General features: G+C 40.0%; 1 protein-coding gene across 2 annotated transcripts in view; it reads left to right on the top strand.

Annotated features, from left to right (window-relative positions):
• Positions 1-3,384: 3,384 nt before the first annotated feature.
• Positions 3,385-13,643, top strand: part of mast3b (microtubule associated serine/threonine kinase 3b) — a 31,966-nt gene continuing 21,707 nt past the window's right edge. Inside the window, exons 1-2 of one of the 2 annotated variants that reach the window (XM_026345574.1) lie at positions 3,385-3,691; positions 6,059-6,148. In XM_026345574.1, the coding sequence (XP_026201359.1) occupies positions 3,645-3,691; positions 6,059-6,148 (137 nt within the window). In that variant the 5' untranslated portion in view covers positions 3,385-3,644. Of the gene's footprint in view, positions 3,692-6,058; positions 6,149-9,614; positions 10,117-13,643 lie in introns of those variants that run through there. The other variant, XM_026345575.2, reaches the window with a different exon arrangement.

Raw genomic sequence — 13,643 nt, 5'->3', positions numbered from 1 at the left:
AGACGGCAGAGATGGGAGGAAGCATGCAGGCTGATGGAGGAAAGAGCAGGAAAGCCCTTATTGCCATGGTAACTGGGAAACCGACTCTCCTCTAAATGCAGCTCTAACAAAACAATTACCAAGCAATCGGGAATGGGAACCCCTCCAACACCATTATAAAGCACCTGCCTTCCATCGCTTAGCATCCAACTCAACACATGCACACATATAAACACACATGCACACACATCATGCTCCTTTACTCCTCATTAGGTTCAACAGGTGTCTTCAGACTCACTGGAACAATTTTCATTTGTCTTGTTGTGACTGTGTTGAGAATATTATTTCATGTTGATTGATCAGTGTCTTAAGACATCAACTGAAACCTTTCAATGTGCAACTAGACTAAGCCAGTTGATTTAGTTTTTATTTTGAAAGCAAGGACGATGTTGGCCTCAAAAGTATAAGAAAATGCTTTAAAAAGTTCCAGCAATAACAAATTATATGAATTTGACATGTCAATACGAACACAGTGATAATGTTGCTTTGTAACAGCTGGATGTGTTAAATAACCCATATTTTTAGTTTCAAAGGTCATGTGGCAGTGCTGAGTTCATAACTTGTTTTGTTGGCACCAAGTCACAGAAAATATGTTAATCGATAAGTTTAAGGATGATGTAGAGAAAAAATGTAGAGATGAGTAAAATATTACTGTGAAACCACCAACTGAAACTAAACTACTGCTGCTCTTACTACTATTATCAATAATAAGAGTCTTTATAATATCAGGTGAAATACGTAAAAGTTACATATTATATTATCACAGTTAACACTCAGCATTCTGGTGAATTCAGCTTGTCTGAAAGAAGATAATCCTGACTTGGTGTGTGTGTGTGTGTGTGTGTGTGTGTGTGTGTGTGTGTGTGTGTGTGTGTGTGTGTCTTTGGGTCAAGCTCATTTCCTGGCAACCACGGAAACCAGCACTAGCTCCCTAGCAACTGGGAAGACACTGGTGTCGCTGCTGTCACTAGTTGCCGTTGGAGATGCAGACATTCTGTAGAAACCAAGCTGAGGTGCAAATACTGACAACACTCCCCATCCCCACCTTATCCACACACACACACACACACACACAGAAACACACACACAGGTGACAGGCTGTCAGTGACATATGGTTTGCGAAAGCACAAATTCTGCAGGTCAACAACTGAGAGTACACCAGCATAGGTTTTTAAGACCAGAACTGTGATGCAGTCCCTGTTTTCCCATTGATGAACTTTGACCCAGGCTTAATAGTGCAACGCTGCATCTCTTTCACCTATTCACACACACACTCTGATGAATGAAGAGCCATGTAAGGTGTCTGACCCACTGTGAGCAACTTGGGATTCAGTATCTTGCTCAATGACACTTCAACATGTGGAGCTGGAAGGAGCTGAGGCCTGAACCACTCGTCAACTGTTGTCTGCCCTACCTCCTGAACCATGGCAGCCCAAGAGGGAACACCAGGGTGAAATAATTAAAGCAGCTAGGAAGGAGAGGCCACGTTTGATTGTATTAAATGTGAGGACACTGTCAGAGGTTGCATTTTACTATAGATATAAATAAACTAACAAGACCTTGACAATGAATTTTTAAAATTCATTTGACTATATTCTCCTATAAAGGTTTAATATGTGATTACTTGCCAACAAATTCAAAGTTGGGCAGTTTGTTTGCATTTTGGTTTGAAAGATAATAAAGACACCACACACTCTAGACATCTAGTGCAGCTTTTATTTTGAAAAGCAGTGACGTACAAGAGCACGATCAAAGCCTAGAGCAGGTTTAATCATTAAGAGCGTGAGAAACTCCACTGCTGGGTCAATGGAGTTACATAATTGCTGTTGGATAATTACTCCTCCTTCATGGTAAAATCTAATTCTCTCCCGAATGTTGACTTTCCAACAGAGTGGAGCTCTAAATTTGGTTCGTGCTTTCAAACCTTTTGTTGTTGACATACCTACAGACTGGAAGCTCACAAATTGACTTTCAAGTGTCCAGTTATAGGACCCACTAATACACCCACGTGCACTATTAGTACAGCAGAACTGAGTTTCAAGCATCCACTGAACAGCCACAGTGTTATCAACAACATTTCAATGTTGTTAATAACATTGTTGATTACGTTTCCCATTCTGACCACTGACCACCAACAACAACACAAGCATGTGGTGTTAATATTGGGGCTGTACACACTTGCATATGTTAAAATTATATTAATATATAATGTCAACTAAAAATATGAGTCAAATAGCTGCCTTTAAAGTTAAAGTCACCAAACACAGTTTGTTCATCTGACACACCTAAATGTTATTTTGATTAAATACAGTATTGCATGTTGTATGAACAATTTAAATGTTCGACTTGATTAACGGAAGCTGATCTGAGTTCAAAAGTAAAGAAAAGAACCAGAATCCACACCAACATATCAAAACAGCTGGGGTTAGGGTTAGGGGTAGCTTCCTCCCCATGAAGCTGCAGTGCATTAGAGTCACTGAAGCTGCTCCCAACACTTATAAACTCCACAACCAAGTGTGTTTTTGTATTAAAGATACGAATCAAGTTTCCACCCTGACTGTTTTCTTTGTATTTATATTAACTCTCAACCAGTGCATGCTGGGAAGACATTCATTTAGTTGTTCGATCAACTTAATTTAATTAGTTTAATTGATTCATTCATTCAACTTAACTAAATTAGCTTGAAAATCTAAAACTTAGATATTTACCATAAATTAATTAAAACATCGCTGGTTTCGTAATAATTTACAGAGTATAAACACATTCTTACATATGAGATGCTCAGAAATGTGATCAGTCACACATCATCATCATCATGATTTCCAGCACCGTGGTCATTTTGAGCAGTCCATGTGCGTGCCACTCACATGCACGCACGGCGAGTAGTGCGGCGGCAGCTGTCACGGTTTCCAGGAGAGGTATTCCCCAGCGTCCTCACGACGAGCCGCCTGCCTGTGTGCGCGGCTCCGCTGCTTTCGGTTCGTCTCGGTGGCAACGATTAGATTCATGGAGGAATCAAACGCTGGTTTGAATAAATACGCTGGTAAACAGCTAAAAATGAGGCTGGATGACAGAAACACACAGAACAAGACGCGACGATGAGATGCGCTGTCTGTTAAAACCCATGAATTCATATTATTTTATTATTGTTTGTGAAAATCCTGACATGTGTGAATCCTACATCAGCCCCAGCATCAACTTTCCCCCCCGTCCTCCCCACAGCCTCGCTTCACCTACCACTGAAATTGATTTAGCCCCCCCCCCCCTCCCTCTCTTCCTCTCTTCCCACCAGTCACATGGAGGTTAGCGGTGACCCGTCGCTCCCTCCGTTTAGTGGCACTCGCTCTCTGGTGCGCCTTGGAGACGGACAAGAGGCAAAACGCGCAAACAGCCGGGGCGCGTCCTTCGTATTGAGATGTAATTGAGTTATTGCGTCTATTCCGTCGTGCTTGCTGGAATCCGCTGAAGTCGCTGCTAAACGATCCTCTGCTGAACGAATTATTTTTAGTCACCCACCGCAGCGATGAGTGTCTGGAAACCGGCTCCGAGCCCGAGTGGAGCTGCGCTGTGAGTAAAGTGAAGTCAGCGCTTGTTGCTCAGCAAGAATGAAGTCGAGGCGAGATAAACTGAAGATCCCATCTCTGACTCTGGAGTAAGTTCTAATGTTTTTTGTTTATATTGTCATCTTCTGGTGCGGATGTGAAACTGCAAACTGGCATTTGAAGTTGTGATAAGAGTGGAATAATAACATCTACAGTATGTGTGTGTTGTTGTACTCCAGTGTCAACACGCATCTGCCACTACTGTCTAGTAGCACTGAAGCTTAGAGACCAAAACACGCATCCGAGCCAGGTGGAAATATAAGTAATCCCTCAGGTGTTTTCCCAGGTTGTTATTATTTCCTTGAGGCTTCATTATGTAGATTAACAGCGTCTCTTTACTCTTGTATTTAGTATTTTGAAGACAGGACTGGAGAAGGCGCAGAAGTCTTATCAGTAGACTGTTTCTTAATGAACATAAGACGTCTCAGTATTTTTTTCCTGCCTGCCTATTAATGTATAAACTGATTTAGTCCACTGAATGACTGGAGTTTATTTTGTCTAAAGTTTTACATGAGTCCTCTTTCAGTTGCTCAGCACTGTTACAGATATGTTTACTTTAATCAGATCAAATGTTTCACTTAGTTCCAGTGAGATTTCTGTCCTCATGATGTTTTGCATTTCTCCAACTCTACCATCTCATCCTTTTTTAAACTCCACAATCCCTGCTTGAATCACATGCTCCCCCTCACAGCAACATGACAGAGAGATATCTTGGAGTCTTTAAGAGGGCAGATATTTTATTTCTTTATAGCTGCTAACCTGTGATTCCTGTCTCCACCAAAGGACACAGCTGCAGTCTTATATCCGCCCACTCTTCCTCCAGAATGAAGCCTTTTTTTGTGGGGGGTGGGGAGGGGGGGGGGGGGGGTACCTGCTACCCACTGGATGCTGATCCATAAGGCGTAGGAGCTCCCTGCTCACATCCCCATTCTCTGATCCATCCATCTGCCTCCACCGTGGATCATCTCAGCTGAGCATGCGCTGTTTTCATTTCATTTTCATTTTTAGACACTCCTGCACAGATACACAGAGGAGGTTTCAGACAGGGAGGGGTTCAGGCTCTTACTGTTGGCTGTTGATGGATGCATTAGTCCAGACACACCTATGGCATTTAGGGTTCAGGACTGACTCTTGAACCAGCAAACATAGTGTAACATGTTTGGCTGTATTCAGACTTATTATACGAGTGTGCAACTTTGTAGAATTAAAGGTGGTGTAAGATGATGCACCACAGAAGATTAGAAAAATCTTCTCTTGAAGGACAGGAATATGACTTTAATATGACTTAACTATCTTGGAATAAGTCAGTAATTCAGAATAAAACGATCAATTGACTTTGAATGATATTATTTATGATGATGACAGGCTTGCTGGCATCCTGCTGTAGAAGAGTTACAGTTGCTGTTGTACCAAACGAGAGTTGAACCGAACATCAGATAAAATCATTGCTTTTCCACTCAGCTTAAGCTGTGGACAGGAAATGTCAACAAAATGGAAATGCAAAAATGGAAATGAAGGACGATTACTCACTCAAGCACCACTGATGGCTTTGCTTAAGGGGTCTGAAGGAGAAAATGTGTCAAGAGGAAATTCAGTGTAATGAGTCTTATGTGTTGTGTAATTATGAGCCGACACTACAGAACGAGGAGTCTTTGTGCAAGGAGTTGTTTTTCCTGCCGTCCTCCCTGCATTACTATGACAACACATTCATTAGTGCTTTGGTAGCCAGTGCTGTGTTTAGCACCGAGAAGCCTCTGCAGCACTGAGACAATAGCATCACTGTGGAGGCAAACATATCTGAGCATTGAAATCAATAGAAAACGGCTTTCGGTGCTGGGTCAGCATCAGTGAGATATAGAGCTTGGGATGGCTGAGCATGCATATTTTAATGCAAAAAGTGTGAAAATGCAGAGATGATATTTATTTTAAAATCTGCCTATGCAGGATTTTGTGATTCAATGCAAAAGAACCTGATATGTGTTGTTCTTTTGGATTAATCACACAACATGGATATTGTTAATTTTCACCTTAAGCCATAGTTTATCTGTTAATAACATCATGCAGCACGTCAGACACTCCCTAATACTGTGAAAGGTTGCAGCCAATATTAGATGTTTACTAAATGTGTGATGACGAAAATTTCTGCCTGGTAGGTTGACACCCAGCTCCTGACTTCCTGTGGTGAAAGAGCTCAAGAGTTTTTATTATAGCCAATTAGCTGCAGCCAACCACCCCATGATAAGGTAACAAACAAACAGGGAGGCAGCAGCATCCACCTGCAGAAAGACTACCAAGAGGCAAGATATCAGCCTCTAACTCTCGATCAAAGCTCTGCTGCCGCTGACTGATGACAGACGTTGGCGTGCCAAGGTGCTGAGTCACCCCACTAATCCATGCCAACATGTCTTGCCTTACAGTTTGTCACCCACTTGCCAGAGCCCCACTCTCCTGAGCCCATGCAGCCCCTGCAGCCCCTGCAGCCCCTTACAAACCCTTCATCCCTGGAGGTAAGACAGCCAGGTCACACGCCAAATGTTTTGATGGACCAAACATCTTAATTGCCTTGAAAAAAAGTAAATTATTAATGAGTGATTTCACCACAACACCAGCAATTAACTGATCCAACTAACATGTGTCGTCTCTGTATCTGAAACCTGATATACCTTATTCCTCTGTGCAGTACAGCTCCATTTTATTCCAGCGTATTGCACTGGATGGCAGTCGTTTCATTGCCATGGACATGGGCAATGTAGTTAATCCTGATTCAATCCCACATGCATGGTTCTGCTTCTGCAGATACTCACTATAGCACCAAATGCATTAATCTGCGACTCAATATCCCAACAGATGACGCTAATACGTGAACTACTATGATATTTTTTGCATTTCTGAAAAACTACAATTGTCACAGATATTAACTACAGATATTTAATTTTGCCTTTATCATTAATGAAAATGTATACCTGCAACCTATTTTGAACTTCAGTAGTAACAGTGTGTATCAACACACTAAAGACAACAACAAAATAACTGGTTTGTAAAATTAACACCTAAATTAAGGGTTTTATTTCTGAATGATTTTCCTGTGTGAAAAATAAACAGAACACTCTGGGAACAAAGGAAATTTGCACAAAGTCAGAGAATTGTTTTTTGTATATTAGCACTTCTGTTTCACCAGTGAAGACCTATCATTTAGTAGTTGTCTATATGTGGGTTGCCTGGCAACGGCTCTGGGTGCTGTGGAGGAAGGCGACACTGCAAACAGAGGCGGCTGCATCCAGCATGTTTCTGGATGTGTGAGCAGTGCTAGGCTGTCAGACCGTACACTGTACAGTATCAAACCCCATTTGCTCAGTTGGGAAGGAAAAATCCCTAAACACGACACAGTTTTCACACAGCCATAATCTGATGCCACAGCTTTGTTGGCATCGCTCCTCATCTCTGATGTTTCACCATTCAGAAACATATTCATTGTCTTGCATCAGATTCTTTATTTGTATGCAGGCAATTTATTTTCCTACATCATTTGAGCCTGATCACTGAATATGTTGAGTTTTGTCTTGATGTCATCGATGCAGAGATTTGACTTTTTTTTTTATTATGACAGTGTGCCTGGTACCTGATGCTGGACTCATGTATAAAGGAGTGTGCAACATATTTGTAATTGTATTTTTAAACAAGTATTACTAAGTGAGAAGAAGTGAAGATTAGTTAAAGCAGGAATAGAGTCTGCTGTTGTAAAGATGGCTACATTATGAGAAATTTCATTGTGTTACCAAACACAGAAAGAAAGCAAAAAATACACACTAACCCAGAAGAGAAACAGCAGAAACAGAAGAGAAATTTCTTTTTAAATTGTGTTGATAAAAGGAAAGGTCTGATTAAGATAACGCTATATGTATTGGATTGTATCAGATGTTTCCAAACCACAACTTGATAATAGTGAAACAACACATATTATAATACGTTGCTATTTTAACCCCGAATTGAGGATAATTAGAGTCTCAGTTCAAATTAAAAAACATCTTTTCATCTTGTACGATTCAGCAGTCCTCTTATGGTGTGTATACACTGCATGGTGTTTTTGTTCCTATATAAAAAGAACTTGAATTACAAGCATACACAGTGGGTATAAATAGATGTAGGCCTATACTCTGTTAACACTAGAGGTACTATATGCAGTGGAATGTACCACTGTCTTAAAGTTTTGGCTGGTATCCTCCCCTCTATCAGACTCCTCATGGTATAACCCAACAACAACTTATGCTGCCTTTAGGTTCTGTAGGAAATTGCCAGTATGGTCTGAACATCCATTAAAGATTCCTCTAATCAGCAATCACATACAAAATCTGCTAAATCTGTGAACTCTTGAAAAAGTGAGAAGTAGCTCAAAATTTCAAACATTAAAATCCACACAGGTTGCTACAAATGGTTTCTAAATGTACAGGATGCAATTACAATGCAATTTGTGGTCTGGCAAGTGGCAAGGCCCTTAATTTTATCCAATTAGATGTAATAAATAAGAAAACTAGCAAACAAGCATTACAAAAACAGTTGTGCAAACATGCTAAAAGCTTCTTTAAAGCACTGACTCTGTTCAACTTTTAGTAGTTTTGTAGCACTTTTGCTCCAGCGTAGGAGTCAGTGTGGTGTGGAACTTAGTTTCACTCCTACAATCTCTTAGCAGCCTCAACTTTTTGCCTGATCTCTGTAGCAGGACAATCAGGGCTAAAACTAAGTTGTTACTGTCTTTAAAGCAAATTCTTCTGTTAGTCATACAGTAAATAACTTGAGCTACGTACCTACCTGTTACCCTGTTGAACCTTAATACACTGAGAGTCTGTAGACTTACAGTACAACCAAATATCACAAAATCAAACATATCCTATTATACCATTGTATTTTACAAATATTTTCAATTTAAATTATCCAGTTCCAGCTTTACCAGATTTGCTACTTTGCTAATTATTTTATATGACTACAAATTAAATAATGCCCTGTCTTGTAGGTGTTAGTACAAGTAGCTCTTGGTTTTGTCATTTTTCAATGACAATAAACTAATTATCTCTGGGTGTTAGACTATTCATTGATGTTTTTGTCCTCATAACTGTCAGTTAGACAAAACTAGACACTTGAAGAGGACACATTTTCTCAATTTGTTTGACATTTTATAAACAAAATGATCAATTATTTAATCAAGACTGGCTAATTAATTATCAACATAGCCATTAGCTGAAGCCCTAACATAATAGCGGACAGTTGAAGCCTTTAATAACACAGATGACATGTTTTTCAAGTCTGTCTTAAAATCATCAAGCGTTCATATGAACACTGAAATACAGACATCTGTGACTTGCAAATTGTGTTGAAAACCTATATAGTGTGAAAAAAAAAAAAAAACATGGTACCAACAACAGCAAGCAAACGCTTTTAATGTAGAAGGCACCTCCTATGATAATAGAAATAAATACTGGATGGCATTTAGACAAAGACATGATGCCAATCTAAATTGTTGACAAGGAGGGATTTGGGTGAACGAGAGACCCTAAATACAACAAGTTTTCAATAATATTCTATTCTTATTCTACTTAATTAGTTTGGTTAGTATTTGATGATGATCAGGAATATTATTAATAATATGTTTTTGAATCTCTGTGTGTGCCGAGAGGCCAAAAACATAAAAAGAAAACACTGTATAACAACTTCTGAAGTTCATATGACGTCACCTGGAGGAGTTATGAAACAGCAGGTCAACCAAGACTACAACCTCTGTAGTATGAGCCGCCAGATGACATCATCTGAGCTGAAGAACTCCTCCAGATGACATCATCATCATCAGACGGGGCAAGTGGAAAAGCGTTGAAGTTGCCCTTTTAGTCTGATTACAGAAGTGAAACAGTGATTTCAAAAGGCGAGTGTTCACGTTTTCAGTGTGCACATGTGGGCGTGAGGGGCGTTTGAGGACAGAGTAGTGAGCCCCTGCCTCTCCCTTGAGTGTGTTCGCAGCAGTGACGAGCGGCACTTGAACGCAGCATCAGTCTCCAGCTTCCTCACACGCAGCCAGCAGCGCCAAACTAAAGTGTTTCTGCTGCTGCGGCTGCTGCTGCTGCTGCTGTGTGGGCGCCTTTCTACACCAGACAACCCGCCATGGAGGTGACGGCTCGGGGACAGGACCGGAGGATTTAACGGCTGCTCTGGAGCAGACAGACACACGCGAGAATACAAAAGGGAACCGCCGGGAAGGAGGCGCGATGGTGGGGAGAGCAGCACCGGCAGCAGCGGGAGGGGGAGATGGAGGAAGGAGAGCGCGTTTCACATCGAGCCCAGCTTCAGTTTTGTGAAAATTCACATTAACTTCGAAACGGGATTATGCTCAAAAACCCTCCAGCATGTCGGATCCAAGCCACTGGTCTGCGGTGCCGAGTCAGAACAAGTCCCATTTCGTTCCGGGAGCGTTGCTGAAGCGCTCAAAAAGGTAGTTACGAAGAGTTGACATATTCAGGTTAAGACACTTCATCTCTGCGTTTAATGTGTTAAAATGCTGCCATAAACCACTTTACAGTCTCCATCCGGGCCCACGCACGTCTTATTTCATGTTAACGCTTTCATATGGTCGTTATGCTAAGACAACATTTGGCTAGCTGCTCTCTGCTCCTCACAGGCTTTATCTCTGTTAATCCTGTGTCACCGCAGGAGTTTGTGTTTTTATATATAGATTTGGACCAGAGAATAACAAAACAGAGAGTAGTTAACTCACAGTATTTGCTCCAAAATGAGAAATCTCCAAAGAAATGCATCATAAATTGAACACAACATGAACTGTCCTTTGTTGACATTAGATGCTAGGTCCCTTTGGATGATGATAAAAGTGTTGTTTGCATTTGACATAAAACTTTGTGGATGGACCTCACTCCAGAAGAAGGTGGATAAATGTGCACACTCTTTAATTTATATTTAAAATGTCCTGTTTTTGTATGTATGGGTGGCTGTTGTAGTCTAATGATGGTAACGGATCTGTCTATTTCTGTTATCATTTGATTTGTGAACTGTCTTTTTGAGTAATGGTCTTTAAAATGTCAGAATTAAGTAAAAAATCCCCTTTGTAACAGCTCAGAACCCAAATATATTTAACTTACAATCATAGGAAACAAAGAAAAGCAGCAAACCCTCACATTGAAGTATCTTGAAATGTCTGCAGCTACCACTGTTTTAATATCAGTCTACCTGCTGATATTAATTAACTCCCACGACATTACCATTATGACATCCTGAAACCAAAAGTGGCACCATCACATATCAGTTTAAAAGTCAGATATAGTTATTTTAACATAATACAGGAAACAAATAGTTACTAAAAGAGTTGATGGATGTGTTGCTCAGTCATTTTAGTGAACTCTTGATGCTCGTGTCATGGTAAAATCTGCTAATTTGAATGTTGTTGGTCAAAGCATGCCCCCTACTTTACATGAACAGGGTAACTGAGGCCTTCCTCCACCCTTTGCACACACAAACACACACACACAGACAGAATCATGGACATCTGTGGCTCAAGCTGGGCCTGCTGTTGCTGCTTACACTCCCTTCAGCCTTGAGTGTGTTGACAGGAGGTTTCCTCTTGGTGTTTTGGCTCTCATCAGTGTTCCCTCTTTTTCTTACGTGGCCGTGCTGGTGTGTCATAAATTTGCCTGCAGATTAGAGTCGTAGTTGCATAAACATCTGAAGGTGAAAATAATCTTATGGGTTGAGTTTAATCTCAGTGGCAAAGAAATATCATTTTATTTTGTAGCTAAGTGTCATAAGCTGCATCTGTACTACACCATAACGTGTTGATGTTTTACAGAAACTGCAAGTGTGCAAATGAGTTTGAGATATTGATCTTCTTAAAAACATCATTCTTTTTTTTAAAGCTATGTATCTGACTGAAAAAGACAAGCTGTACAAGAGGGGGAGGCTGATATGAAGCCTGAAACCTGGCTATTGGCCAGAAACCTTTTCAGCATCACAAATTCAGAGCTGACTTAACAGCAGTAAGTTAATTTATCCACTGACATAAAATATATTGATAGTGCTTGAAGAATTTCAGCCATTTTTGAACATTTAACACATTCAAAATGTTGCACAGTGGCAATGTTTCTGTTTCTTTTTGTTGCAAGTAAGTGAAATAACACTGGGTTTGTGGAGAGATGGTTTTGTTAGTCACAAAACCAGACATGTGAACATGTCACCATGGGCTCTGCAAAGTAATTATGTCAATCATAGCATGCCATTGAACTAGTGGGGTATTGCTACAGTTGTGCTCAATATTATTATTATTTAAACCAGCATGTGAACTGGATTGCCCTTAGAGTTAAAAAAACAAAAAACAAACAAAAAACATCCCAAGTTAAAATAGTTAAAATTTTTAAATGTAAAACTAAATGGAAATGAATTGAAACCCATCTTCATTTCTCTTTATTAGCTTTTCACTTTGTATAGAAGTTTTTCTCCAGTCTCTAGTTTATACCCAGCCTACTTCCGGTTTGCACACAAACACAGATGTGTTTTGGTGTTATTCAGTGGACTACAACAGCCTGAGCTTAATGGATGAGAGTCTAATACCTCAAAGGTCAAGTGTCTTCTTAATCTGCCCAATGTCATAAGTCTTTTGTGTCCTAAAGCTGCAACTCTGTAGACAAACACATGACACACAAACACAACCTAAAGCACTGCATGAGTCAAACCTGTAATTATAGGTGGATAAGCCCAAGGCCAAAGTGATTACACTCTGCTTAAAGAGATACACCAGCTTGTTTTTTCCTAAATTAATTTATTGTTCATCTGAACCTTTCATATAAAAAACACATAGATTGATGAATGTGGCAAATGTTTCAACTCATCTGACCAAACAGCGAGACAGAAAAATATGAATACACCAGCCTAGATTAGTTTAACCAGGTGACGAATGGGAGGCTGGTTTTATTTTTGAAATTCTAAAAAGTAGATGACCAGAAATACAGAAAAGATAAATCTGTGTCAAATTGTGTGCCCTACATATAATATTTCAAATCACCGCACTACCTCATAAATTCTTCAACCTTAGTAACAGAAGGTGGCAGGAATATTTTGTACGTCAAAGAAAGCAGGATAGAAACAGTTTATGATACACAGGAAAATACTGCAACATTATACACTGCCCGCCCAAAAAAACAAGTCACCACCTGGATTTAACTAAGCAAATAGGTAAGAGCCTCCCACAGGATAATAACTGCATAGATGAATATTTTTCAGCTGGCAACAAGTTATTTAACCCAAACTGATACAGTGAGTAGCTTTTCATTTCTTAAACAACCATGTGAAAAGACACACCCTGTAGTTGAGGAAAAGATGTTAATCTGTTTCAGAAGTGTCAAATTATTGGCATGAATCAAGCAATGAAACCTTGCCTAGCATACAAACCTGTGTGGGAAGTGCTATGATCTAGGTTCAGCATTGTCATGTGCCCAAAAAATGAGGTCAGCTGACTATATACTGAATGATCAGGTTATTCCATCAAGGGATTGTTTCTTCCCTGATGACACGGGCATATTCCAAGATGACAATGTCTGGATTTATCGGGCTAAAATTGTGAAAGAGTGGTTCAGAGAGCATGACACATCATTTTCACACATGGATTAGCTGCCACAGAGTCCACCTTGAGAATCTTTGGGATGTGTTTGAGAAGAGTTAGGCGGTCTGACTCTCCCATCATCAATACATGATCTTGGTAAAAAATGAATGCAACTCTGAGCGAAATAAACGTGACATTGCAGAAGCTAATCGAAAAGATACCTCGGAGAATGCATGCCATAATCAAAGCGATAGACAGTCCAATTAAATATTAAAGTGTCTGACTTTTGTTTTGGACAGGTAGTGTATTTACACACAGTAAAAACTTTTTATTGCTAAAAATGCACTGTAGTGTTACAGCATTTTCATACAAATTGACAGGAGGTGTTCATGAAAGATGTACATTGAGGTTTGCAG

Source organism: Anabas testudineus, chromosome 4, assembly GCF_900324465.2.
Source record: "Anabas testudineus chromosome 4, fAnaTes1.2, whole genome shotgun sequence".
Taxonomy (NCBI): Eukaryota; Metazoa; Chordata; class Actinopteri; order Anabantiformes; family Anabantidae; genus Anabas; species Anabas testudineus.
Note: the sequence above shows the minus strand (reverse complement) of the source record. Positions and strands in the feature narration are given on the sequence as shown.